Source organism: Pezoporus wallicus, unplaced genomic scaffold (assembly GCF_028554395.1).
Source record: "Pezoporus wallicus isolate ANWC-B61680 ecotype Strahan unplaced genomic scaffold, APGP_CSIRO_Pwel_v1 scaffold_3294, whole genome shotgun sequence".
Lineage (NCBI taxonomy): Eukaryota > Metazoa > Chordata > Aves > Psittaciformes > Psittacidae > Pezoporus > Pezoporus wallicus.
In genome coordinates this window covers 10,881,120-10,908,866 of record NW_026635478.1, presented here as the reverse complement: position 1 = coordinate 10,908,866, position 27,747 = coordinate 10,881,120, and the positions used below count along the sequence as shown (strand labels likewise).

At 40.2% G+C, this 27,747-nt stretch overlaps 1 protein-coding gene across 3 annotated transcripts in view; it reads right to left on the bottom strand.

Annotated features, from left to right (window-relative positions):
• ITPR2 (inositol 1,4,5-trisphosphate receptor type 2) overlaps nt 1–27,747 on the bottom strand; it is a 252,076-nt gene that overhangs the window by 186,634 nt on the left and 37,695 nt on the right. For 2 of the 3 annotated variants that reach the window (XM_057427842.1, XM_057427858.1), the window contains exons 3-10: nt 23,572–23,687; nt 22,290–22,376; nt 21,419–21,577; nt 15,751–15,849; nt 15,138–15,221; nt 13,924–14,070; nt 12,606–12,701; nt 1,145–1,189 (exon numbers count right to left, since the gene is read on the bottom strand). In XM_057427842.1, coding sequence (XP_057283825.1) covers nt 1,145–1,189; nt 12,606–12,701; nt 13,924–14,070; nt 15,138–15,221; nt 15,751–15,849; nt 21,419–21,577; nt 22,290–22,376; nt 23,572–23,687 — 833 coding nt within the window. The remainder of the gene's footprint in view (nt 1–1,144; nt 1,190–12,605; nt 12,702–13,923; nt 14,071–15,137; nt 15,222–15,750; nt 15,850–21,418; nt 21,578–22,289; nt 22,377–23,571; nt 23,688–27,747) is intronic. The other variant, XM_057427851.1, reaches the window with a different exon arrangement.

The window sequence follows — 27,747 nt, the reverse complement described above, 5'->3', positions numbered from 1 at the left end:
AAGTCTCCATTTTTATTAAAATTGTAGTCCTGAAGGCATGTAATTATGTAAGAATCTTTGGTTTCATTTCATGAAAAATAAAAAATTCTTCCCCATGCAGAGGAAGACTTGAAAATGTGTCCTCTTAAAGAACAACAGCCAGAAGGCAAACAGAAAGAAATTAAACTGATTTTTTTCAAAGCAGGTCTCAGCGTTTTCAAGGCGACCTCATGAATTTGATAGAGGAATTATTCTTTTTTGGGCTACTTGTTGTCTCAGTAACAATAAAGTTTCCCCAGGGTTTTAACTCCACTTCCTTCACACCTTATAAACTACAACACGTCTGACCTTGCCTTGTTAGCTAGAATTAGCTAGAATACTCTTGATGCAGTACAAGGCAAAGGCTGCTGCTCTCTAGCACAGTGCATAAGGCCTTTGTCCAACCCATCCACACTGCAGCAAGGACAACTTGGATCCTTGTGAAGAGGTCATCCTTGAGTTGCCTGAAGGGTGGCAGGGCTCAGACTAAGCCTGTGCCTGAATATCTGCTCACCTGTAATTCAATTCAGGCAATACTGAATAATTTGGGTGGCACGGTTTAGTGTGAGGTGTCCCTGCCCATGGCAGGGGGGGTGGACGTAGATGATATTAGGGTCCTTTCCAACCCTAACTATTCTATGATTCTAATAAAAAAAGTCCCAGCATATTCCTAGATTTAGAGCCATACTTGGCTGACAAACATGACCCAGAGGGGCTTATCTCCACAAGTAGAACCTCTGAATTGGTACTGGCACATAAGTAACCAAACTTGCTAGTCCCTTGTTTTCCTTGCTAAAAAGGGTGGTGGGTTTTGCCATGAATACATCTGATTTGAGAAGAACTAATGCATTTCATATCTGCAGTCACCAAGCAGATCAGCTTCCAATTAATGCCAATTTGATGCAGAATTTGAGTAACTTTCCCATCATTTGCCTTACACAAGGGTAAACATTCTGTAATGCCACTTCCGAGTTGCACGCTAGCTTACACAGGACCTGGAAAACAATCTCAGCAGCTGTAACACATAAGCAAAAAGAAAACTGTGAAGGATTTTCATACGTTTGGCTGCATTGGGTTAAAGATACAGTATTTCCCAGATCATACGTAACATATAAATTCCACTTACCAAAGCTTTTCCTTCATTTTTACCTTCTGGATAGTGTGGGTTAAGCTGGAAAAGAAAAGAAATCAAATACTGTCTTGATAGCTTTTGGACATTTCAGAACTGCGGGATAGGATTTGGTTCAGTTCTGTATTATGTATCTACCCTATAGAAGGACAGTGGAATATTTAGAACGAGTATGAGAACAAGAATGTAAGAATTATACTCTTATTATCATTTGTGTGACGTGGTTTAGTGCAAGGTGTCCCTGTCCATGGCAGCGGCATTGGAACTAGATTATCTTAAGGCCCTTTCCAACCCGAACTATTCTATGATTCTAATTATGAAGTCCATTTCTGACTGTCTCTGTCCTCACTTTAAAAAAGTGCATCTTGCAATCAAGCTTGTTAATTCAAGAGAAGAATCTCAAATAACCAAAACCAAAAAGAAGGATGAAGAAAGCACAGATAGTTACTAATCTAAACACAGCAAGTTACAGTCACCCACACATACACAAGCAACCACTTCCAGCATTGACCTTAAGCAGACAGATTGAGATAATGCTAACATGTTTCGTGTCTACTGAGATTTTACAGGAAGACAGTGAACTTGGAATAAATACAACTTTAAGCAGGAATGGTAGTGCCACTGTAGACAAGTGTTTAATTGCCTTGTGAGTCTGTTTAATCATTATTAATGGGGATAATATTTTTCATGTCATACCAGGATTATCAAGCATTAATTAATAACTAAAGTAGAATGAGAAACTTTGATAAAAGACACTATATAATAATAAGTGTAAAGTATTACTATTTAACAGTAGTTAATATGATTTTACTTATGACAAGGGAAATATGTAGACTAGAAGATGAGGGATTATGTAGGCAGATACATACTCAAATAAACAAACACACATACACCCACACACTGGCTGCATATGAAACCTTTCAAGGTTTGACTTACATAATGAAACAAGTTTGCCTCAATATTTACCATATTCCCTGACACAGGATATGCCGTCAAAGCACTGGAAATGCTGAGGTGAAATTATTAGTTATATAATGTAATTTAGTTCTTAAGCAATGACAGCATGTGTACATTTTATAAGAAGTACAGTCATTTTCTTGGCTTGAATTTGGCCAGTGTGAGAGAGCCAGAAGTGAATTGCAAGCTGAATAAACCCCAGTAAAACTTCTCAATATCACATCACCATACATCTAACATTACACAGACAACTACTGTGGAGAGTTTTTATTAAGTTTATAAGGTTTTTATTAATACTGTATCATTTCTATCCCTTTACCCCAAAAAAGCCAGTTCCTCCCTGCTTCATGAGCTTGACAAAAGGAGGAAAACTTTTAGATATTCCTAAAATTGCTGAAAATACCTTCCCCTCTGTGCCATGACTTGATGTGCTAATATGCAAATGACCAAAGGTTTATTCTCCTGTCTTCATTTCAGTATTTGCTTTAGCCACTGTGTTACCATCATAAATCTAATTCAGAGAGCCTGCTTGCATCCCTGCATTTGTACCTATTCCAAATCTTGCGTTTTGCTCCTCCATGACATTCTCACACAGCCTCCTAGCTCCAAGTGCCAGCAACATGAATGGGAGACAAACGCTGAACAACAACTAGAAACTGTACATACATATACCCATACATATATGGTAACTGTTTTCATATAGTTTTGGTTTCTCACACTTCTTTCACCATCATACTTGTTACACCTTAAAATAATTCTACTTGCCCATTCTAAACAGCCAAGCTGAGGTCTCTACCTTTGGTCATCCAACGAGAGCCAGCAAAAATTATCAGGTAGTGCTCCTTAGTCACAGCCACACATAGTGGCCGTTCAGCACAGGCATAGAGAAGATACAGAAAGCTAAATTCTACGCTACCTTCAGATTCTGCTGGTTGTAAGCACATGAGGAAAAAGTCTGGTTATCTCAGGTTTGTCACTAGACTAAGCATAGAGAACCATGCACTGAGGACAAGATCTTCAAACGGACTAAGGGTATAGTGCTTCACTGAAGGGCCTGAGTGAATACAGTTGCCCACCTAGTATGAACTGAGCCCTGAATTCTGCTATTCTTCAGCTGTTTGCTTTCAATATAATGATGCTTAAAAAAAAAAAGTAATATAGCAACAACAGGAGAAACTAGGAAAACCTCTCTCCCACACCACTTCTTGCCTACTTTAAAAATGACTGAACAGATTGCCCTCAAATTTCCAAAATAGTTCACTTGTGGACTGAGGCTGAGTGAGACAGAAGGCTCAAATGAAAAATGAAGTACATCCTTATGATATTTTTTTCTTGCCCTACTGTAGCAGAAATAATAAAACTGAAAAAGATGCTGTTTAAATAAAGTTCTGAGATGCTGACATTAAACCAGAAACACGATGGACTGCAGTTTTAGGGCTGATGTTCATGGCCCCATTTTCAGTTGTGCTGAGCAGCTGTCACTTTCATTTCAGCTAAGGCTGTTGGTACTGAGCACCTCTGAAAAATCAGACTATTAGCTATTATCCCATACTAAATTCGCCAGGTAGAGGAGCATAAATCACATATGTCATATTACCCCTAGTTCCAAGTCCTTTTCAACATCCAAGTACAGCAGAATGAGCTAAGAACACAGTGACCGTCTTAACACTCAGAAACCTGTTGCTTTTTCCAATTTATGTAAGATTACCACCATGTTGTTCAATAAACCTCCAAAGCAAAAAAAAAAAAAGCTTGAAAAAAAAATTTTTTTTTTCCTTGTTGCTAATGAAATCAAGTAAAATTCTTTGCAGGTGTTTCGAAAGAAAGAATTCTGCACTAAAGTAGGACCCACTAAAGCTCAACAGCCTTCAAGCTTTTTTGTGTCATTGGTTGTGTTGAAGTTGCAATGAATATGCTATTACTTAAGTGTACCTTAAATACAGTACTGAATATTTCTGTAGAACGCCACTGGAAGGTGCATGCAGTTAATACATAGTAAGAATATGATGCATTGTGAACTGCAGAGCTCAAGCAAGTGTGCTTATACAAATCATTATTGTAATAGCTTCATTATCTTTTTAGAATATGTCTCTAACAGCTTCTTTTCCAATGCAGAATAAACCAGAAATCCTAATCCTCTGCTTCTTGTTTTTTTCAACAAACTTAGATACAGACATTTTTACCTTTCTAGGGGTGGGAAAGAAAAAGGTATGACAAAATGATGGTTCAGCTTCCTCATGGCTGAAAACTAAGCAATATCAAGACACTAAAATAATTTCATGTTATGGCAAGCTCATGAGACTTACCATACTATTTCAACACTTGCCCATACAACCTAATCACCTGAGTAAATGGGAAATGGTGTACGGCCATAAGGAAGGTGCAGTCTACATCAAGTAACACAGACCTCATTAGTAGACAACAACTAGGGAGGGACAAAGAAGAACTCGCATCAGTGAAGTACTGAGTCAGCCACCTGATAGCAGTTGTGCTCATCCTTTATCACCTGGTGGGACAGCTGATAGGTGGGAATTTTGCAGTTGGGCAAGGCTAAGGTAATCAGCTCTCACAGCTCCAATGACAATGATTTATGACACCACAGACACTTCACCTTTTTCAGTTGCTTATACATATGAACCCAGACCCAACTCTACACAATCTCCAGTATAAAATCTCCTAAACTCCAGAAAATGGGGTTACCGCATCAAATTTTCTTTCACATCATAGCACCATGGAGGAAGACATTATGGTTTTACAAACACAGGCTAACAGTGCACACTGACTTAAGCTGCTGCATGAGCTTTTGCTTATGCTAAGACCCCATGAACAGATAAGTACCACTGTATCAACAAATGAAATTTCCATAATACAGTTCACAGGAAGTATCTTGAACCTCAACTTGTCTTGGAATCTGAATACGACATCTCTATTGATTAAAGCTAGTCAAAGTTATGAAGTTTTCAAGACTTCACAGTGCACAGTCTCCTGAGGTTCTACTGTTGAGCAGGACAACTTCTCATTATCACATTAATCATAGAATCATAGAATCATAGAATCATTAGGATTGGAAAGGACCTTAAGATCATCTAGTTCCAACCCGTTGGAGAAGACCTTAAGGTCATCTGGTTCCAAACCCCCTGCTATAGGCAGGGACACCTTGCACTAAAACCATGTCACCCAAGACTCCACCCATCCTGACCTTGAACATCGCCAGGGATGGAGCATTCACAACTTCCTCGGGCAACCCATTCCAGTACCTCACCACCCCTACAGTAAAGAACTTCTTCCTTATATCCAATCTAAACTTCCCCTGTTTAAGTTTGAACCCATTACCCCTTGTTCTATCACTGCAGTCCCTAATGAAGAGTCCCTCCCCAGCATCCTTACAGGCCCCCTTCAGATACCAGAAGGCTGCTATGAGGTCTCCACACAACCTTCTCTTCTCCCGCAACTTTCTCAGCCTGTCTTCATATGGGAGATGCTCCTGCTTTTTGCATCTTCGCATAGTAAGATATGCTTTAAGGTCCAACAGCTGCAGACAAACAGCTTGGAATTACTAAACATGAGCTGGCAGTGTGCGCTCACAGCCCAGAAAGCCAACTATGTCCTGGGCTGCATCAAAAGGAGCATGACCCACAGGTCGAGGGAGATGATTCTCCCCTTCTACTCCACTCTTGTGGAACCCCACCTGGAGTAGTGCATCCAGCCTGGGTTCTCCAGCATAAGAAGGACATGGACCTGCTTTAGTGGGTCCAGGAGTCCAGAGGAGGGCCACGAAGATGGTGAGAGGGCTGGAGCACCTCTCCTATGGAGACAGGCTGAGAGAGTTGGGGTGGTTCAGCCTGGAGAAGAGAAAGCTTCAGGGAGACCTTATAGCAGCAACTGACAGGGGCCTACAAGAAATCTGGAGAAGGACTTTTTACATGAGCATGTAGAGAGAGGACAACAGGGACTGGCTTTAAACTGAAAGAGGGGAGATTAGATTAGGTGGAATATGATGCTCAGAAAAGATGTGGATGCCCCATCCCTGGCAGTGTTCAAAGCCAGGTTGGACAGGGCTTCAAGCAACGTGGTCTAGTAAAAGATGTCCCTGCCCATGGCAGGGGGGTGGAACTAAGTGGTGTTTAAGGTCCCATCCAACCCAAACCATTCTATGTCTCTATGAATTTCACATTTATACCAAATGCTGCTTTCTTGAGGAATGCAAGAAGAGAACCAAAACAAGTTATTTTTGGACACTCAATTAAGAAGGAGAAAGAGGGGTTTGGGGAAAGAAACACCCATGCTGATTTTAATCAAATTTTGTTAACTAGGTAAAAAATATTTAAACCATCTCGTCAGAGAAAGAATTAGACTGCCAAATTTCAGCTAAATGAGCATTTTAACAACTTGGTTAAAATCTGCATTTAAGAAGGAAACCCTGACAGACAAGGAATAAAAGGATCTAATTCAACACACGTAAACAGTTCCCACTTCATTTGAAAACCAGCCTGTTAACGCACAGCCTGTTACCCAAATCTCAACAAGGGCAAGTATTTTGGGGGAAAAAAGCCAGCACAAATGAAAAAAGAAAATCCACTTCTCAAATCTTTCATCTTCATTTGACTTGCTATGTTCTTTGTTAATGTCATACTGATTAGCTTTCAATAAATCCAAAGGACTTCTGCACAATTTCAAAGACTTCAGTGGTATTCAAAGGACTTTTGCCATCTTACTAACTTGTCGGAGAAGGACTTGCTATGACTTTACCTCGATAAACCCCATTAAACTCTGCCACAGCATTGGCACAAAGTTCCTGATAATCATCATCTGCAGAAAGCTTGAAAATCTTTAAAGGCCTTTTATTTCAGTACTGTGTTTTGCTGCTTTGCTTACAAGCTGTGTCATAGCAGGCCAGATGAGCTTCCAGGGAGCACTGGGAGAGCTGAATCTTTTTGTCTGCTTCAGCCTCACCATGTAGCACAAGCACTGTGACGTGGACAGGGACAGACATCCCTGCATGGGGGAACTATCAGCTAATCAAAAACAGGAATGAGAATCAGCTCCGACATCTTCCTGTTCCATTCACCCTTTTCATAAGAAGAAAGGACAGATCATTTTGATGGCATATATATATTATAGGTCATTTTGATGGCTCCTATATAAGCAACAGCAGGCCAGTGCTTTGGTATGCCTAATCACTACTGATTTAAAGGCCACATAGCACCAGCATAAGCTGGAGCTGCTGCAACATGTAGCTCTATGTTAGTTCAGCCAGGAGAGGGTGGTGACTGGCAAATCTCTTTGCTTCTACTGTGACCCAAGGCAGAGAACCTCATTACCCACTGACACCTATTCCTCAGTCTCACACAGCCATATCTCATTCTGCAGAAGAAGTCAAAAGAAAAATATCTTAAGGCATCCTTTAGCCTAACCTGAATGCTGGGCCATAACCTCGGTATAAGCTTCAGCGGCTCCGTGCCAAGATGTGCTATATGAAAAAACATCCTCATCTCTAAGGGTTATATTCTAGACATCAGTACCTCAGTGGTCCTCCCAGAAATAACGACGGATGAATGTTTTAGACATTACTGAAATTTCTACCATTGAAACAAACAAACAAAACACCACACACACACAAAATCCCCAATAACAATAAAAAACAAATGAGGGAAGCCTTCTAAACCTCCATCAAGCATCAACAATTAAGAGGCATAAATATAATTGAATAAAAGCTTCTCATGTTATCTTGTATAACAAACTAAAAAAAATGCACTAAAGAACAGATCACATGCCTACATTTGCTGTTTTGGAACACACCAAACGCAATAACAGCAGATGATGTATTGTTAATAACAGAAGCAGTCCTTATAATGACTAAATGACAATATATGTTGCATTAATGGCTTCACACTTCCCTCCCTCCTAAAGCTTGTATGCATACAAACACCTCTCAAACACAGCCAAGTTCAGACAGGACTGAAAAAGCCTAGCTGAACAGAGTCTCACAGATCACTATTGCAAAATCAGTTGGCTGGGGAAAAAAATCCTTCCTCCAAGATTTCTGAAGGCATCTGCACACCAACACGTGCAAATGTTGCTCCCAACTTTCACCAAAGTCAAGACAAATTTAGCTTCATTCTCAAGATTCTAAAAAATCTAGCTCAGAGCTTTGCTAAATGAACAGCTTCTAACCCTGTCGCTTCAAGAAGCTACCTCCGAGTCTCCAAAACAGGTCAGACAGGCTCTGTAAATCAGTAATGCATCCTTCTCCTCTAGTCTCTGGATCTCTTTCACTTCATGCATAGCTGTAAATTACTCTTCACTGCTTATAGAGCTTTAAGCCAAAACCACACTCTTCCTATGAGACAGTGAAAAATAGAAATAAGGCTTACAGTGCCAAGTTCATCCTGCCACCTTGGCAAGCCCTTTTTCTTACAAGAACCTTTAATCACTGAGTGAAACAGACAGAAACTAATCAGATTGCTTTATTAACATTTAATGAAGAGACTGGGGGGAGGAAAAAAAAGACTCAAATGGAAGATTCGGAAGCAATATCCAGGTAAGGAGGTCCCGCAGTACCAACAAATTGAATATGAGCAGATGTGTGAAGGCCTTGGTGGATGCTGCCATCTCCTGGTACCTTCTTCGGTTTACAAACTGGTACCCTTGAGCAAAAGGTACCTGCACATCTCAGTTAAACAAGGCCATTTTTATCCAGTTATTTGCCATACCGTTTCTAATGGCAGAAGGAACCACAGAGCATTTATCACTATGCTCTCCTCCTCTGCATGAGCTGTATGATCAGTGGATGAACAATTTTTTCTGCAAAGGCTTGCTTCCACGTCACCCCAAAAAAATAACACTGGCAAACAGTGGTCTCTTTTTGCTTCCTGAACACAAAAACATATCTGTTGGTAGTTCCAATTTCTGAAAACTGGATATCAAAAGGCTTAAATTACAGTCTTTAAATACTGAATCTCAGTTGCCTTAATAAAACATCCTATTCAGCACTCCATTGTCCATGGCAGTTTAAGAAGGTGAAAGAAAAGTAGGTCCATAAAACTACAAAAAAGTTTCTCCAGTGTCCCAAGAGGTTAAACCTGGTTTATAGCCTCAAGCCTAAGAACTTACTTCCTTCTTACATTTATTTTTAATCCTAGCTAATGCTGAAGATACTATTACTCGCACAAATAGGTAATCTTTCTTAAAATCTCAAGAAATTCTTCATTTTCTATCCTTGCAGCCAGAAGTTCCTCTTCTTTACTTTGTCCTATTCAGAAGGCAGGAGACGATTATGTTCTGTCAATATTAATTTAAACATGCACTCAACCATCTTCACTATGACCCACATCATGTGATTATTAGAACAGGATTAAATTTATTATAAAGAGTATAGCCCTGTCCACCCAGATGAAGACACGTTACGATGATATATATCATATGGCAGGACAATATTTTTAATACTGAGGCATAACAGAAATCCATTTAAAAGAATGTAAACCAAAATTAACAGCAGTTCTCAATTTAAAGCGAATGATGTACATAAGCTTCTCCAAAAAGAAGAGTTTTGATAGAAAAGTACAGTGAGGTAAAATCAGAAGAAATTATTAAAGAAAGACTAGAGAAATATGAGTAATGTTTATTGGCCATTGATTTAAGAGTTCTCAGCAAGTGGTTTACACCATTACGAGGTGAAATTCAGCTGACAGTCCAACAAGGTAAGGCCCTTTGATGCTGATTTCAGCAGTTCCTGTTAACTCATGCCAACCACTTGTGCCCCGGTGCTTTGTCTAGTTTAAAGTGACCTTGTTTAAAGCACTATTCCCTCTTCCCTGCACCCTGGTGTCCATACCAACACCACCTCAGACACAGCACTTTGTTTCACAGGACCACAATCAAATATTTGTGGAAACACATTTCTCCAAGTCTACATTGCCACTGAAGTACTTTTATCACTGAATTACAGCCTTGGTGGGTCGGATCAGTTCTTCCTGATCAGTTTAGAATATTCATATAATCATCATTTCACCTCATGCTCATGCAATCCTGTGCTGCTCAGGCCAACTGGTTTCAATTATTCAGTCTTACCACCAAACAGGAAACACTTTCTCCAGCATATCCCTCCTGCACCTTAAGGAATTGTGCAAGAGCATACATGTATCTGTTATGTCAGACTGTTGTCCTCAGGATGTGCATAGCAGCACGGAAATGACAATGCAGCAATGCAATTAGCAGATGCCTTCCGCTGGGTCTCCTTTAGAGGTGGGTCTTTCAGGGTGGCTCACTTTCAGCCCATAGTCTGGTAGTAGGGTCTAGGTTGCTTTATGGTATTAGTTAGGTCTTAAAGAACTTCAAAGCATATTATTGAAAATTAGCCTAAGTAATGCCACGTGGAAACAGGATTAAAGGAAATAGTACTACTTGAGACTGTGTCAGAATTCAGAGGTATCAGAGCACCCGTACACTTTGAAAGGTAACAAAAGCCAGATGACTGATTGTGATTCTAATGAATGTGGAATCTAGGATTTACACATCCTGATTTCGTTTTCCAAATTTATAAGAATTCGATTTGCAAGTACTCACCTATATGTTTTGCTTACTGAACTACTGTATTGTCTCACTGTCTGCTTTTTTCTGTTTCTTTGTTGTTTGGGTTGGTTTTTTTTTTACTTCACTGTAGTGCTGAAACACCTTTAAGTTCATTAGTTTTAAATTCCTGAATTCTCTGGGGCAAGTGTCTTGAATTTTCTGACCTTAAGCTGCAATGGCATCCCTTCACAATATGGCTTAATAGTGACCCACTGAGTCACAAATAAGGCTGACTACATCTGGCACAGGAAGCCTCAGAGGAAAAGAGAAGGCACAGCACTTGTACAAGCCTAACTGGGAGGAGCAAAAGGAGATGCCCAATTGAAGGACACTTCTGCTCATTGTCTGAGACCTGACCTACACCTGATTCCACTGCAGACGTCTCCATGGTACACATCAAGTTGATTTATGGAAAGATGAAGTAAGGAAAATATGTCTGTAAACATCAACCAATCCTGATTTACAATAGCTCAAATTATGACAGAAATTGTATTTAGCCAACAACAGAATGCTTAAAAGATTTGTGAATTTTGTTTACATGTTTGCACTTAGTATTCCACCCTAGATATCTCTATCATGGAAGCTTAAACAAAATCAGGTCATGGTAATGTGTGACGCTGCTGATAATCCACACCATGAGTAATCTTCCTGTGCTGCAAGAGCACATATAAGTGTTCAGTAAGTTTTGCCCAACTGATTTAAAATTAGCTCACACACATCAGATGTCTGCCTGCCTGTTTATAAATCTTTGACGTGTATGTCTGGCTGGTGTGTTGTGCCAGATATCAACTGTGTAAAATACAGTTCACAGGGTTTTATGACAGTGGTACCTTTAATATCACCACCAGCAGGTATTTTACACTTCATAGATACAGTAGCTAATTCTCCTCTTTACAGCCATCTCTGTTTCACCCAAATGCTCTTCCAGCTCTCACTCTACTGTGCCAACTGTACTCTTCATATTGCAAGAGGGTTTTCCTTCCCAGAGGCAGAAAGGACCTAAGCTCAGGTTCAACATTTAGTGTAGTGTGACACCACTTCATCTGAAGATTTTTATCCTGAAAATCCCTGAGCAGATGAGCTATCGTAGGAGAAGGAAGCCCATCAGTCAGAGTGTTTAATGCCTTTCCTGGATCTCCATTAGCCTAGCTAGTCCGAATAAAATCTTTCTACTATGATTTCTCACTGTAAGTAGAGAGGAAAATGGAAATGTCTCCTATGTGGGAGTGGTTGACTCTTGACACCAATATACAAGTTTGTCCTTTCTCAAGTTTCGACAGAGCACAGAGATGCCTTGGACCACATGCTGGCTGGCAGAGATCAATGCACTGAAATCAGTACCTCAGGAACTTTTTTTTCCAAGAAATCTAGAGCCTGTAGGAAAAAAAGGAATGGCAACTATCAAGTTAGAGCAGTTTAGAGTTATCTGTTCTAGTGCTTACACACAGATAATTCTAATCAAGCTCAACGATTACCTTACATTCAGTTCCACTTTAAAAGCTTTACTCTGTATATGACTGCCTGAGTCAGCAAAGAAGAATATTTGACTGATCACAGCAGTACTCCAAAAGATAAATTCATTCAAAGATTTTGATGTAAATATGGTGGATATTTAACAGTGGCGTTAGCCCTGGTTGCCATGACAACAGCAAATGCAAGATTCAACGACACAGTTGAATTTAAGCTTAGATGTTGCCTTGAACTCACCTGCTTGTGTCCTGTAGCTCAGAAAATTTTCCTTGCAACCCTTGGATATACAGCAACACAGCATGACACAGAATGTACATCCAGTTCTCCCCATTTAGACCAGTGTGAGATCTTTTTGAGATCTACATTGTGAACCTATCTATAGTGGCAGTTCTGAATTAGGAGGACATGTACAGTACTTGGTTAGGCAGTACACAACCTGTTGTTTAATTGACATGCTTACCTCTGCAGCTAAGTAGTTTCCAGTAGCCAAATGCTTAAATCTAAACAAACTATTCCACTGTCCTGCCCCTCCCCGGCAAGGGTCATGATGGACAACCTAAAAGAAGAAGTGCAGATTTTAATTACACCCCTCAAGATCATACTTAGATCACTGTCAGTTCTTACAGCTCATTTCAAATAAAAATATGTAAACCATACAATTACAGTCTACCACAGAAATGAATTCTGTGCTCACACTAAGCCCACCGTTGATAACAGCTACTTACATCTATTTTTTGCCAGGTGCCAGGAAATACTACTCCTATTACTTTCCATGTTTACATTAATCTACTCCTTACAAGCATGATGAGCCAAATTTTGCTTTAAAGTGACATAGTGTGAATCTGGAGCACAAGAAAGTAAGTGTAGATGCTCTACACTTACATAGACACTACTTAAAAGCAAAACCCAAACCGTCTTATATTGTTTCACCACTTACAGCAGCTCTATTTTGACAACTTCTGATAAATCTTTATTCAAGGGATAAAATATCCCCATATAACTTGAAATATTCTGATTATTTCTTTTTCCCCTTGACTGAGCTGCAGGTCACTTGCTATCTTCAAACCTCACAGTCTCTGTCTCTCTTATGGGATGATCTCAAAGAACTACAAGTGCAATATACTCTATTCCATACAGTCCTTTCTCAGGCAAAAATCAATCCTTGACCCGAGTGAGGAGTTCTGTTTTAAATGCACAAAGTTTGTTCAGCACCTAAAAAGTTTTGAGTATAGGATTTACACTATTGTAATAGCAAGGGTTTGAGACATACTAGTTTCCAACATTCCTCAGTTAAACAAAAATACATTTGCCAGTCACCCCCATTCAGCAACAACACCTTTATTCAGCCTAACTTTAAACAGATGTTGATGTGCAGTGCTGCAGAAGAATGGACCCGACCACATTTGTGAGATTCCTTAGTCATGAATTTCAATTTTCTACATTGCACATGAAGTCAAATACAAACACTCAGAACCCAGGATACATGAAAGTCATTTGATTGGCTTTGATAAAATCACACCATTCATGTCAAGTCTGAATTTGACTCTTTGTCATTTTAGTGCAGGTAAATATAGCAAGAAAGCATCCTCTCTCCACACATGCACAACAATAAAGCATCTCTCCAGTGATCATCCTACATAAACTGCTTCATAAAATAATAATAGTTACGGGGAGGCGTATGATGATATCAAGAGGCTATGAATGATTCATATTGTGGTAAAGTATTTTTACTGAACCTTGGCCTTCAGGTCCTGAAATATTTATAAAGAAAAAAATACCTCTATTTCCCACAGTGCTTTAGAACTTGTTGCAGAAGTGGCTGACTGACGTAATGTAGTACGAAGGAAAATGTGTTGTTTCTTCTCATATTCGTCACAGGTCAGAAACTTCTCCTGCTCTGCATGAAATAGCCTAACAACATCTCCCTAAAGTAATACAAAAAAGAAGCATTAGTAACTGGTAGGCAAAACTGCTAGACTCATTCTCTGTAACTGTACCAGCTCCAGTGATACCAATGTAGCTCATGTGAAGATAACATTTATTAGTTTCCTATTGCTGGAGCAGGTACCAAGTGCAGGGCATACAATCTCGGCACTGAGTATGGAAATCAAATGAGATCATTCAGTTCTGTAAGGAGACCCATGCACTTTTGTGAAAACAGAACTTGTTTCAGAGCACTGTCAATGAATAGTGGGCAACAGTTAACATAAAAATGATTTTTAGTTCCAGCTAACTTTAGAAATCAAAAATAAAAATAAAAATTAGGGAAAATGATCAGATTTTTCTAACATCATACCTCAACTCTTCTACTCTGCAACCAAAACTAATGCCCCCACTATTTCTTCTGCTTGCATTTTTGCTTCCTGCTGCCTCTCTCCAATGCTTTAAATACTACCCCCAAATGGGCCTATACATATATATATACACCATTTTCCTTTCCAAATTCTTCCTCAAAAACTGATGATACCTTGATACTTACTGAAAAATAACCAGTTGATAGTGCCAACTGAGGAGCAGTGAAATTCATTTCTTTAAAATGAAAAAGTAAATCTCAGGGAGTGATCTGGAGGCAGGAAACTGTGCAGTCCCTCAACATTTAAAGCTACATTGTCTTATTACAGCTATTGTAAGTTTGCACTCCCTTCTGTAAGCATCTTATACCTGCTTTTATCATCTTGGCATAAACTCAAGAGTCACAGCTATTCTGAACAGAGCCCTCATCATTCTGGGCTTGAACTTCATCTTTTCTCATGGATCCTGAGTAGTCTCTGGCAGGGGAAAGGGGCTGGACACTAGCACAATCCAAACAATTTCACTTAGTAAGTCAATAACACAGAGGAAAAATATTCTGGTTGTTGAAGGACAGTAGTGAGGGATCCTCAACAGCTCCATAAAGTCCTCATTTCTTCTTTCATTCACCAGCTATTATTTTTCTACAGTCACATATGGCATATTTCAAATTCAAAAAACAATTTTAAAAGATCATACTTACTCCTTTCAGTACATCATCCCGGTAACTACTGAATTTCATGAACAAAGTTACTTTCCAGCTTGTGTTACAGTTGACAGCATTTACCTTTGGGGGAAAAAAAAAAAAAAAAGAAAAATCAAACCAACCAACAAAACACAAAAGCAAATCAACACAATTGCAGTCTTAACAGGTGTTCTTTTCTTTTTGAGGCATTCTATTCTTCTATAAGATCACACACATGTAGGGTGGCAGGGGACATGGCTTAGCTATGTATTTGTACAGTTCCTAACATGGGTCCTGAAGCTCTTAAGTGTTAGTGATGCTGATGATGGAGAAGATTCAGAGGGCAAAATGCTATTGTCTATTGACATACTACTAAAGATAACCTACAGAGCTGTTGGACATCAGTGAGACTTTCAGATACTCAAAACAAAACTCACAAAGCTTTCAGAGCCAGAAAGAACTGCACCAAGATTAAGCATATTTCATGCTGGTTTTTGAGGCCAAGCTGGAACAAACGTTTAATACTGGCATCTAGCCCATGGTGGGCTCCCGGTAGGTTCTGGTTATCAGTACAGAACAACATATACTACATCTCAGATCAGCAATTCCTCTCAAAAGAGCAATTCCTCACCTCTTTGCAGCCAGGGTTATCTAGAAGCTCAATGTTGCTGGCATGTAGAGGCTGCCCTGCATTGACTGGCATGAGAACAACTTTATCTCCCACAACAACCTGGAAGTCAGAAACAAAATTCAATTTGGACATATGTAATTACCCAATAAAATGAAGTAATGCTACATTCTTAGAAAATGACTCAAACACATGCTCTAGGAATTGCACTCAGTGAATTCACTTGCAGACAATTCACACACCAGCTCTGTTCACCCATGCCTCCGCGATTGCTTGGGTTCAAGATTTCACACTAATGAATCCTCACATTCTCAGTAAGCATGCCACCCAGTTCAGCAGAAATTTGAGATCATGAAATAGATGTGAACCTATGAATTCCAAGAGCAATTCAGTTTATCTATAGAGTTACATGAACTATTCTTCATCCCATATATACTGCCAGCCAAAAGGCTGAAAAAGCTTAGAAAATAATCTGTAGTCAGAGAGCAAGACTCTCTTCCCTCCCTCACTGTCAGCCAACCTTCTCCCATCAAGGTGTCTTTCATTTCACAAAGGGCCTTAAAAATTTGTCTATGACAAGACTTCTCAGCCCAGTGACTCCCCAGTTCTGTGGAACATCTTCTGTCAAATGTCACAACAGGCTTGGAAGTTGTGCAGTTTAGACCGTATGACTGCAATCTGTAATGGAACATAATTCACTGGAAATTCGGAGAGGCAAACATACTCCCATCCCCTCTGCTGTTACTCCCAAAATGCTGTTTGGAGCTCAGCACAGGCAGGACATCAGCTGAGAGACCTTCTCTCTGTGAGAGGAATTGCTAGCTGACTCCCTGTAAGCAAACTCCCACACCCTTGCAATTCTTTACCTATATAGACAAGGAAAAAACAATATACAAATGTGTCTTTGACCTAATGAGACATGCGTATAGAGAATTCAATTCACACCTGGAAGGGAGAAAAAAATAATAGTTGAATCAAAAAAAAAAAGGAAATAAATCAATCCACATGGATTGGTTGGCATTGGGTCCTGATTTGCTTATGACTGTTCACATCAATTTTAAGTGCACACACATACGAAGACAAATGGCTACATGTGATTTTTGCTCTATGAAATGCTGTGCAAGCCATGCTTTCTTTTGGAACACAAATAAACAAAAAGGCTTTTTGCACTGATCAGCACGTTTCATATGAACAAGCAGAGCCCAGTTCAACTTCATGTAGCTTCAACACAGGTGAATTCAGCCCCCACTGCAGAGGTGAAAAGAAGGTTGCCTGTTCTTTACCAACACAGCTAAAAAACAGCAACATAAGACAGTGTCATCATGCTCAGACTACACATAGAAATCCTATTTGATTCAAGAAATAAAAGTTCCCTAGTGGAACCAAAATAATGACAAGATGTCTTTAAGGTACATTACTTATGCAATACATTTCTGCATGCCATGCTTCACACAGACATTACTTACAGCCCATTTTAAGAAGTTATGACCAGACAATTCATTAATCAAAAAACCATCAGGCTTGCATCCTGCAAAGTGGAATCAGGACTTCAAAATTATTGCAAGTACATCAGGATTATAACAATTTAATTAACAAGAGAGCACAGCATTGAGCATCTTATTTAGAAAAAAAAGAGAGCAGGAGGAAGGCATCTTTGAACACAAGCTTGTAACTACCATGGAAGTAACCAGAGGAATGGAGATATACACAGCTACTCTGCTGTAAGCACACATCTGGGGAAGAACTGTTATGTGGGGTCATGGTTTCTGTCTCGGTCTTCTTTCTACCCTGCTCCAAGTCAGCTTGAGTAACCTGCCCTCAATGCTGGTCAGCCCTGTCAGCTGTCACAGAAGCAATGAGATATCTTCTATTCTTTTCCTTTCTTTTTCTTCTTGCTTCAAACCTCTACAGGTGGTTGGGAAGGAAGGGACAAAGGCAATTTCACAGTGCTTGTTCCCAAATACCCTCCAACAATGATGCAGAAAACAAAATCAAAGTGAAGAGGGAACCCTGTTCTCTTACACGCGGCTGTCTTGGGTAAGTTTTAAGTCTGCTCTTTTGAGTTCCTCTTGTCCCCTATCCAGTTGATTTCTGGCTCCAAATAATGTTCCAGCATGCCCAAAACACCAAAGGCAGAGCACTTGCATGCCCACATGCCCATGTAGAATTGTACTATATGGAGGTTATAGAAGATAGGGCAATGTATCCCCAAGGTTTCCCTCTGCAAAATTAAAACTCACACCATCTCATTTTCCTCTTTCTTAGGTACCCTGGGGCACAGCTGGCCACAGTATGCTGTAGACCACCAGTGGGTAACAGTTTGACAGGTCTCTGAGACTTCTTCCTTACATAGACGAATTCGTTAAAGCTTCATCAGACACACAGCTTTTGAGGATTTCATTCCTGACTCCTTTGACAAAACTGTTACCTTTTCTGGTCTAAGAAAGAAAAGAATAATTAAATTCATAGGGAAACCAATGAGAATTTAACTTTTGAATTCAAGATAAACCTACAAGGTCCTTCAGTCTTGGATGCAGCAGAGTTCTACCTGCACAAGGTAATTTCTAAATTCATGCAACCCTACTTGTCCATGCCTTGTTGGAGAGGGTACACTGAAGAGTGAAAAGAGCCAGAGAAAAAGAGAAAAAGCTGACTGCATTTTTTTCTTGTGGGTGGAGGACCAGAACTGGCATCATTTAGAGTGATTCTATCATTCATATAAACCCCATAAGCTCACCTTGACCCACCACAATCAAAAAGTAGGAGCAAATATTCTAGTAGAGGTGTAATATATCACAAAGACTGGCAGTTACAAAAGATTCTATTAGCTGTGAAGATGCAGTAGCAGTGAGTTCAGTTTGAACTAACTATCCAAATAGATTACTGGTCACACCAAAGCCTCTGATATTCCATCTCCATCGATTCTATGCTATAATCACATCTGCCAGTAGAACTGTTGACACACTTCAAAGACCAGGAGGATTAACAGAACTTCCCCACAGGTGGCTGGGCATTCTCCAAGTCCAAGACTACCTCGCCCAGCATGCTGCAAGATCACGCTTTAAAACACCTAAAATGGCAGACAATTGCAAATGCAATCCATACAGAGCTAATCCTGTTATCAGTGCCCATTCTGTTATTCGGTCAAACTGGAACCAGCTCTTGCCTTAATCTGTGACATCTTCCTTTGAGGAAGAGCTCTTATATGCTTAAGGAAAGTCTGTATAAAATACTGCAGTTATGCCAAGTACTGTAATTTTTTGGCTGTATTTTTTCGTTACTTTCATTGACTTGCATAACTTAACAGTTGCTAATGAAGCTGAGCTACCCCTCCTTCAGAGAAATAACTTATAAAATATTTCACAAGGCTAAACAACTGTGACGACAAACCAGAAAACTCATACACATGACTTCCTGTATCACAGCTTCTCCCAGACTAAACCACCTTCTTTTCTTTAAGGATATATGGCATATTTGGATCTACCTTGTCTGGGTCATCTGACACTGGCATTAATTCAATACTCACTTCTGCTGATCTAAAGACTTTCTAAAATGTGCCTTCTTAGGGAATTTCCTTATTATAGCACAACTCAAAATTTCCAAACAGAACAAGGACCTGATATACCAAGCTAAGTCCACATACTGAGAGGTCAGAAGAAAAATGTACCAAAAAATGTAAGTTCTTCAAAAGCTAACTTAGTGAGTGGGTAAAGTAGCCTCGCAGCTTACGTGGTTTTAGGTGCTTTGTAGATGAGTCCCCCCAAACCAGCTTTTTAATGGGCACATGTCTGGCAGTAACTGAGAGGGAAGGAGTGGGTACAAGGCTGGAGCCTCTCTCCGCCTGTGAGGTGCATATCCCTATCCCCCTTACAGCAGCTGCTTAGTTTCTGTAACTGTTGAATGAGTGGAAATGTGCCAGAGCAGTTACAAGCAAGCTACCGAAGGACTAATGTTTAGCACTGAAGGTTTGCAAAGAAAATTATCAGATCTGTTTAGGCCTGGTAGAAAGGAGGTAAAATGTGGGTCTCAAGACTTTCCTCTATAAAATATAATGGCAAGCTTCCAGCTCTGAAAGGCAATACCTTGTGACAGAAAACAAGCAGCAGGCAGGTTCCAAAGGAGGCTATTAAGTTAGGAGTAAACCTAGTAATTTCCCATATAGCCCTTGTAGCTCAGAGCCTGTCAAATACAGCCCCTCAGGGAATAAACCAGAAGAGAGGTCTGCAGAGTGGAACGTTACAGCAATCACTGTAATGAACTGCAAGATTTTCAGACTAGCCAAACCACTTCCAAACTCTTACGTGCCCACAACAGTGTAAAACTGAACCAAAAATTCTATAGTACTGAGGATGTCTTATATGCTTAAGATCATTCTGCTGCTCTCAGCTTTAAAGGCTCAGGATGGCTTTGAAGATCACAATCTGGGAACCCAGGTCTTCACTCTGGAAAGCATGACATGCACTTATTTCCCGGGCATAAGAAAATAAGAAGATTATGAACTGATGTTATTCTGAGAAATTAAGCCAAAACTTTAAAGCAGTAAGTCACCTTTTTTCTTTTTTCTTTCCCTTTCCAAAGAGGGAAAGGAATACCAGATTAATGTTTGATCCACAACACACACTTCCCCCAGCTGAAAAGCCGTGCAGAGGTGCCCAAGAGAGCTACTCATGTTTGTTGCTTTTCTTTGCAACGGGCTTGGGAAAAAGGGGAGCTTTTCATATACCCTTCTGACCACTGAGTAGAGCTGGGAAAGACTATGACTTTAGGGACTTCTGACCAGGAGCTCTGAGTGCAGTTCTTCCCCTCCTCACAACAGATTGCCAAAAGGAGCTGCAAGCAGCCACACTCATCCTGGACAGTATCCCAAGAGCTGAATAGCCACAAAGTTAATGGAGAAAATACACAACAGACATTCCTGTCTGCAATCCTGAGAGGACTACTTCACCAAATACTTCACAGGGGAGAGTGGCCAAACGTTTCCCGCTAGGTCTACAATATAAAACCACACAAGTTCATCATGTGGCCTTCCCAGAGCCAAATCTGAATTTTCCACAGCAGGCATTTAATCAAGCTACAGCCAGCTGAAAGAAGAACCAAGTTTTGATCTCACAGCGCAACCCGCAGATCTGCAAAGAACTCTTCTATACAGTCTTCCTCTTACCAATACATAACTCTCCTACTGAAACCTACCCAGAAAAGACCCACCAGACTAGCCAACCTAGCAATCATAGTTGTCGCTGTCATGCTGAGGGGGGCAAAGAGATTTGAAGAAACCAGATGTATTCCTGGAAACATTCTCTGCTGACATCCTAAAAAAAAGATGTTGCCCAGAATATGAAAAAAAAAAAAAATTTTTTTTTAAATAATTTACTCTAGTGTAAAATATGACTTATTATCAGCTCTGTAATCTACACGCAATAGGTGGACTTAGCAAAGATGCCCCAACACAGGTCAGCGAGGCTCAGATGAATGTGTCAACATTTCAGGTTCCAGACCACGTAATTAGGTAACACGTTCTAGTTACACTTAAAAGCTAATTGTCCCAAGCACCATTCAAAGTATTTCTTTCCTGAACTTAATCCATTATGATTTATGCCAGTAGCAAAGAAATCATGTGTCTTCTGGAAACTTTCTGCCTTCTCTCTCTTACACATTCAGTATTTCCACTTACATTGTCACCTTCACTCCTCAGTTTCCAGAAGGGCTGGATATAAAACCAGGATCCCTCGTTCCCTGCAGCATCCAGAGACACCCGCATAGCATTCTTCTCTAGCAGAGCCGGCAATCTCTTATTGACTGTGAGGTACTTGTTACTTTTGATGTGCAGTAGCTGTGAACAAATGATAACTAAAAGAATTAGTGCAAGTGTTGCTTATTCTCCCTTCAAAGGGAGGGTTTTGATGGCTGTTGCTTATTCTCCCTTTAGCTAAAAGAGGAGGTGCAGGTTTCCATACTGTAATGATTTTTTCATAACATACATGGAGGCAAACTGAAATTTGAAGTATACTGTGGCTTAGAAAAACAGATGCTATATCTCAGTTTTGAGAGAAACATGCCAGTGATCAATTTTACAGCATATAGTGTGCAGGTAGGGCAAGGGTCCATCAATAGTGTTACCTTCAGGAATTTCACCCATTACAGGAAAGTTATACTGCACTTAAGAACATAACTTCTGCTTCATTTATATGTCATGTAGTACAAATGACTTCAGTGATTTAAAAGGAGCTGCACAGCACCTCTATAATATGATTTTGAAATAAATCTTGAAGATACATATTTACATTCAGATTCTAAACCATAGCAGCAAAAATTACACATAAAATTTATATTATGACATATTATTTAAACATGAATATGCAGCACTTCTGGTAGGCTTTAAAACAGAGAGAAGAACACAATAGCGTAAACTTCACCAACTTATGTTTACCTGACCCTTGACAATCCAGATTACAGTGGTTAAATTTATTTCCACTGGAACCCTGAAATGAAACAACTGTTTCCTTTGGAGCTCTGAGAAGGCAGATGGATTTCAATGGGTTTACCTGTATGACATTGCTGTATTTTACAATTTCACCCAACAGCTTTCTGTTCTCGCTTTCGTTCTGCTTTTGTTCCAGTTCTGCCGCATGCTGCAAGAGAATGATTATTTCTTTAAGCTCTTACAAAATCAAGACCTGTATTCAGCTACTGGAACAGATAGTGATAAAAGGAAACAGCATCACATTTAAAACACTTCCTTCAATCTGCAAGCGTTACTGCACTGAAAATATTAGCACCTGAATCCTGCTGCAGCATAACTTTCTGAACTATAATCACTTAGACCCTGCGTAATGATTCTGGGTTTTTATTACCCAGAATAAAAACTCAGTTACAATTTATGGCTCACACCTGAGATGCATGCTATCTAACAAATTTTCAAGCATGAAAAGTAATTCCAGGTGCTTTATTGCATCCTGAAAGGAGAAAAAGAAGGGACTATGTTCAGCTCCTCCCTGTCACCATTTTTTTTTTTACTTGGGTTTTTAACTGCATACAAATACATTGACTTTTTATGTAGCAAAATTAGTAGGTCAGACATTGCAAAATCAAGGCTACATGCAATACTCTGCATCAAACACAGTAATAGCACAAACTCAGCTCCTAGCTGTAATTACTGTGTAGCTAGCTCTAGCCACACACCATGTGCCTTCCTTGCTGTTTTAAACCGCCATCCTCTCAAATGCACATAAAGCCATCTACCAGGTTTATGATGACCTGCGTTCACTTAGTCTTATGCACTCAATTATAACATCAGGCCAGCTCTTTTTCAGAGACAGAAGAATTTCTCCATCCATACTGTACTTGATGCAAAATACAATCTGCTCAATGGTTGAGATAAGGATCACCTAGACTGAAATAAAAGACAACCGCAATTCAGAGGAATTTCAAGACTAAAATGTTGAAATCCCTCCATCCACTTCTCTGCCTAACTCCCGGAAAGCACTTCTACAATAAAAGCATGATTTAAACTAGGGCCCACTCCTGATTTTAACAACTCCATTTCTGCTTCATGAAACTTCTGAAAAAAACTGGTTTGCTTACAGCAAAGATCCACAGAATTTGTGGGCACAGCCCTCAGTCCAGAATAAGACAAAAAAAAACAGGGCAGGGGCCATAAAAGCCAGTCAGGAGGTAGGAGAGCGAATGAGAATATGAAGTTGCTATGGTGGCATAATAATACCCATCACAGTGGTTCCCAAGGCACTTGTTACTGTTCTTTCTCATTCTATTGTAATTCTACAGCCTGCAGATTGAGATAAGGCTACAAATACAGATGCCTCTTACTTGAAGTTTCTTCAGCAGTGCTGCTTCTGTGTGGTTTCCTTGTTTGGCTTGTTTAGCTTTCCAGTACTGCTTCTGGGCTGAATATCGGTTCATAGGACACACCTTGAAAAGGCAGTCTGTGAAAGATTGAAAAAAATATTAATAAGTAATGTTGAAAGACACTTCCTTCATTTGTAAGTATGCTGTGATTGGTTTTCTTTTCCCAGAAATGACAGATAGCAGTGTTTAAACACAGACTGAAAACAGCTTGATGGCAACAAAATCATAACCAGGGTGCCAGAACATCTGAGTTGAAACTAAAGCCTTCATGCCTGCTCCACGCAACCAATGCAAGAGTCCCAGGCTATGAACCTGCCACATGCAAAACTGCCTGCTGCTTTTTTAATGCTCTTTGCTGCAGCACAACATTACAGATGTACTATTCGAAGACATGCGAAACCTTGAAAAAACAGTCCTGCTTTCTGCACACCATACATCTGGCTGCCCTGCTCCTCCTGGCACTGCTGAAACAGTGGCTCGCATAGGCACTCAGTTGCAAGCCACCAAGGAGGTCAACGGAGTGCTCAGGTCTGCACACACCTTCACTAAGACCGATTGATTAAAATGAACGGTAAAAGCAACGGAGTGACATGAACTGAACACCGCTGCCACCCAACAACAGGTAAGGAGGCAGGGAGGGGAAGCCACCCAAGAGGAACTGCCCAAACAGGGTGGCTGCACAAATGAGGACAGAGGAGGTACACCCTGAGGAGACTGCAGCCAATGGGGTAGACACCGAGTAACAAATGAGGATCAGCAAAACAAACCAAGTTGCAATGCAGTGACCTCCACCCCTTCTCCACTGCGTCCCCACGGTGACCACATGCAGCAAGAGTACTGGGTACTGGGAAAGGGGAGAGATGAGTCTGGAGGGAAGCCAAGGGGTGCTTTCTTAACTGCTTGTTCAATTGTTCATTTTTATTTCCCAATACCAGAATCAATAATTGAAAGTTAATGTTAATTGGCAATAAACTAGATTTTGTGAAATTCCCTGACTGAAGACTTTCTGGGAGTTTTCAGTCCAGTGACAGTCCTATAGACTAGAAATAGAAGTTCATGATTCACCCAAATCCTACTTTTAGAGTGATAAACGATAACTAGTCCCACATGGCCCCAGTCACCAACTGCTCTAAAAGCTAGGCTTGAAACACATTTACTTAGCAAACGTTGGCAATTGTCCTTTCACACCCTGCATGTATCAACTGGCAAGAGGAAGGGACAGGAAACTATTAATTAGCAATCAGAGTTTTGCTGTGAGACTAGGAAGAACATACAGGACTGTATGTGTGTTAGTGTGAAACTCCTCCCCAACACGGGTTACCATTATAAATGTCAAAGGAATGTCTGTCCCAAACTATTAGCCCTTTCTATTTAACTGTCACAGATGGCCAAGCACTCTCTGAGGACTAATCCATCCCCAGAGGATGGACCTTGAAAAATTTCCTCCCTGCTCCATCTCAGAGTCTCAGGAAGGTAGAGATGGCAGGGAAATTATTCCCTCCCAGCCACCCAAAATGCAGCACAAGCTACAGCCAGGTAGTAGAGGCAATGTATCCTGCTTAAGAGAGGTTTTGCTCCAGGGCTGACTAAGAATAAAAAAAGTCCTGATCCCACAAGCACATCTTGCAGGCACTGACACCCCAGTTTGTCCAGAATTAGCAACGTTGCTTCTCTGATGGTCATCAGAGGACTTTCCCACAAAAACCAGACTGCAACCGCACTGGAAAGCCACGTGGCACAGAGTATGGCACAGACACTGCTCCTCACGAAAATACAGAAAACAAGAAGTGAATAAAAGTGCCAGCTCTATGTGAGCAACATGAAGCGCTTTTTACCACTGCACTCAACAGTTAATGGAATACACATCACACAGCACAGAAAAATTTGAAAACAGCCCTCTCTACTCTCAGCTCTCTTGCGGCTTTCTCTGAAGAGAGTCACTTTCCAACAGCACTGTATAGTCACCCTTACCTCTGTTATCAACCATGCTGCAATATGAAATAGCAATATCAATACTAAGTACACATTCCAGTTAAGGTACTGGATCAGTGTGTAGGTGACCTTGCTCAGTCTACCAGCCTCGCATGTCATTTTTAAATACTGTGCAATCTCATCAGTCACCCATTACTGTCACAAAACCAGCAGGGGAAGCTATAGGGAACTATCATGGTCTGTGTTTTTAACCACTGAGTCAGGTCAGCAGCAGTTTCTATTTTACAGTGCTGTCCCACTCACAGCCCAGTTCTCAGAGCAAGTTTAACATCTGCTGTTGCTAACTACCTAGGACTGGTTCCAGTTCTCCAATCCACAACAGCACATGTGGGAAATACCTTCTATCATGCACCTAACTACTCCACCCTTACAAGTGAAAATTCAAGTGTCAAATTCATGATCTGTCTGTAGAAGATGCTGATACCAAGATAGATACTATTCTCATTTTCAACACTATCAATCTAATGGAGTTACTCTTTCACACAGGGATGAAGAGGTGGAGATTTAGCTCCTGTGAGATACATTCTCCATATATCCTCCAATATACCCATCTCTTCATAGTCTGCAAGGAGTTACTGAAATCAATCTACAGTAGGAATTCCTCTTATAAAACAACAGGAGAGGGAGCGAAAATCTAGTGTGAAGACTTGCCTTGCCTTTCCTAAGTCAAAATGAACTCCCATTACTTAAAATAAAACAAGACACACTCTCAATTATAATCAGGCCCACCCAAGCACAGCTATCTGATGTTAGTGCTGCCATAACCACTAGGCTAAGACCATGCCACATATTCCTCCCACCACCTGGGCCCACAGAGCTAGCTGTCTGCAACAGTACTGGCTCTCAATCCACAAACTAAGCTGCAGTGCTCTTAGTTCTGCAGATGTGCCATTTGCTCTGTCATATATTGGCCATTATTACACCAAGCTTCTCATTTCACTGTCTCTTCATAGCAATTGATCTTCCTCTACTATTCGTAGCAGCAAAGCTTGCTCACACAAAACCACTGCCAGCGGCAGAACTTTCCTTGGCACTGACCCAAAGTCCTCACCAATTTGTTCCCTAACCACAATCCTCAGTCACTGTTCCCAAGAGAAAGCACTACAAATCTTTATCAAAGCAAACCCAGCCACCTTGCAAAGGTGATTACTTTCATTTCAAAGTGGAACAATTACAATGAGAACTGTATCATACAACCTAGAGTACGTTACTCCCAGGTAACTTTTACAATATCCTGAGCACTGAGGAGGGAAAAAAAAAGGAAAAATAGAAAACACAACTACAAAACTCCGTGGACTGTTAGATCATACTGTACATTGTAGGAGATTTTAAGTATTGGGATTTCAGCTTGTAAGACAAGAAGTCCACTATTATTTTCTGCAGCAACCTATAATTAATGTAACTTCTCAAAAGGCTTCACGAAATACTTATTCCTCTGAAGTAACAATACCTTTTTTTTATAGGACCAGTCTTCATTTCTCAGTTACTCCCCACACATCCTGTTATTTGAGTAAACACACCATTTCCCATCCTCATGGAAGAGTCTTGAAGCACAGTGCTACCAACCTGTAGAGAAATGCAAGCTGTGCACGGTGATGTGCAGTCACTATCAGGTCTGCTTCCCAAAGATGAATGAATTTTCCCTAATGATAGCTCTCAAATTAAAAGAAATGTACAGCAGGTGGTACATAACCTCAGCCACCACAGTTCCATCTGCACAATACAGGTCTCCTGACTTCCAGTCTAGTGCTTTGGAAGTTGAACTATCGAGAGCTTTGTTAAAAGCTGTATTATTTCAATTGTATTTTCTTCAATTTATCTTTAAAAAATAATAATCATATTGTTTGTTTACTTTTTACAATATGATACTATATAAATTCAAGCTTTGTGTTCCTGAACATCAGGAGGGGAAAGAAAGCAGAGCTTGCCCTATAGAAGCTATAGTTTAAATAAACAGGAAAAAAATAGAGAATTAAGTAGAAGATTATAAAGCTACTTTCCAGCACACAGTGGATCAAAATCCCAGCCCTCCTCAAGGTCTATCTAGGGACCCACTCATGAGACAGACCATCTCTTCTACCTTCTCAGACAGTCCTGGTTCCCAACTCACTACTTTACAGAGTTTTACATAAATGCTTCTCTTCC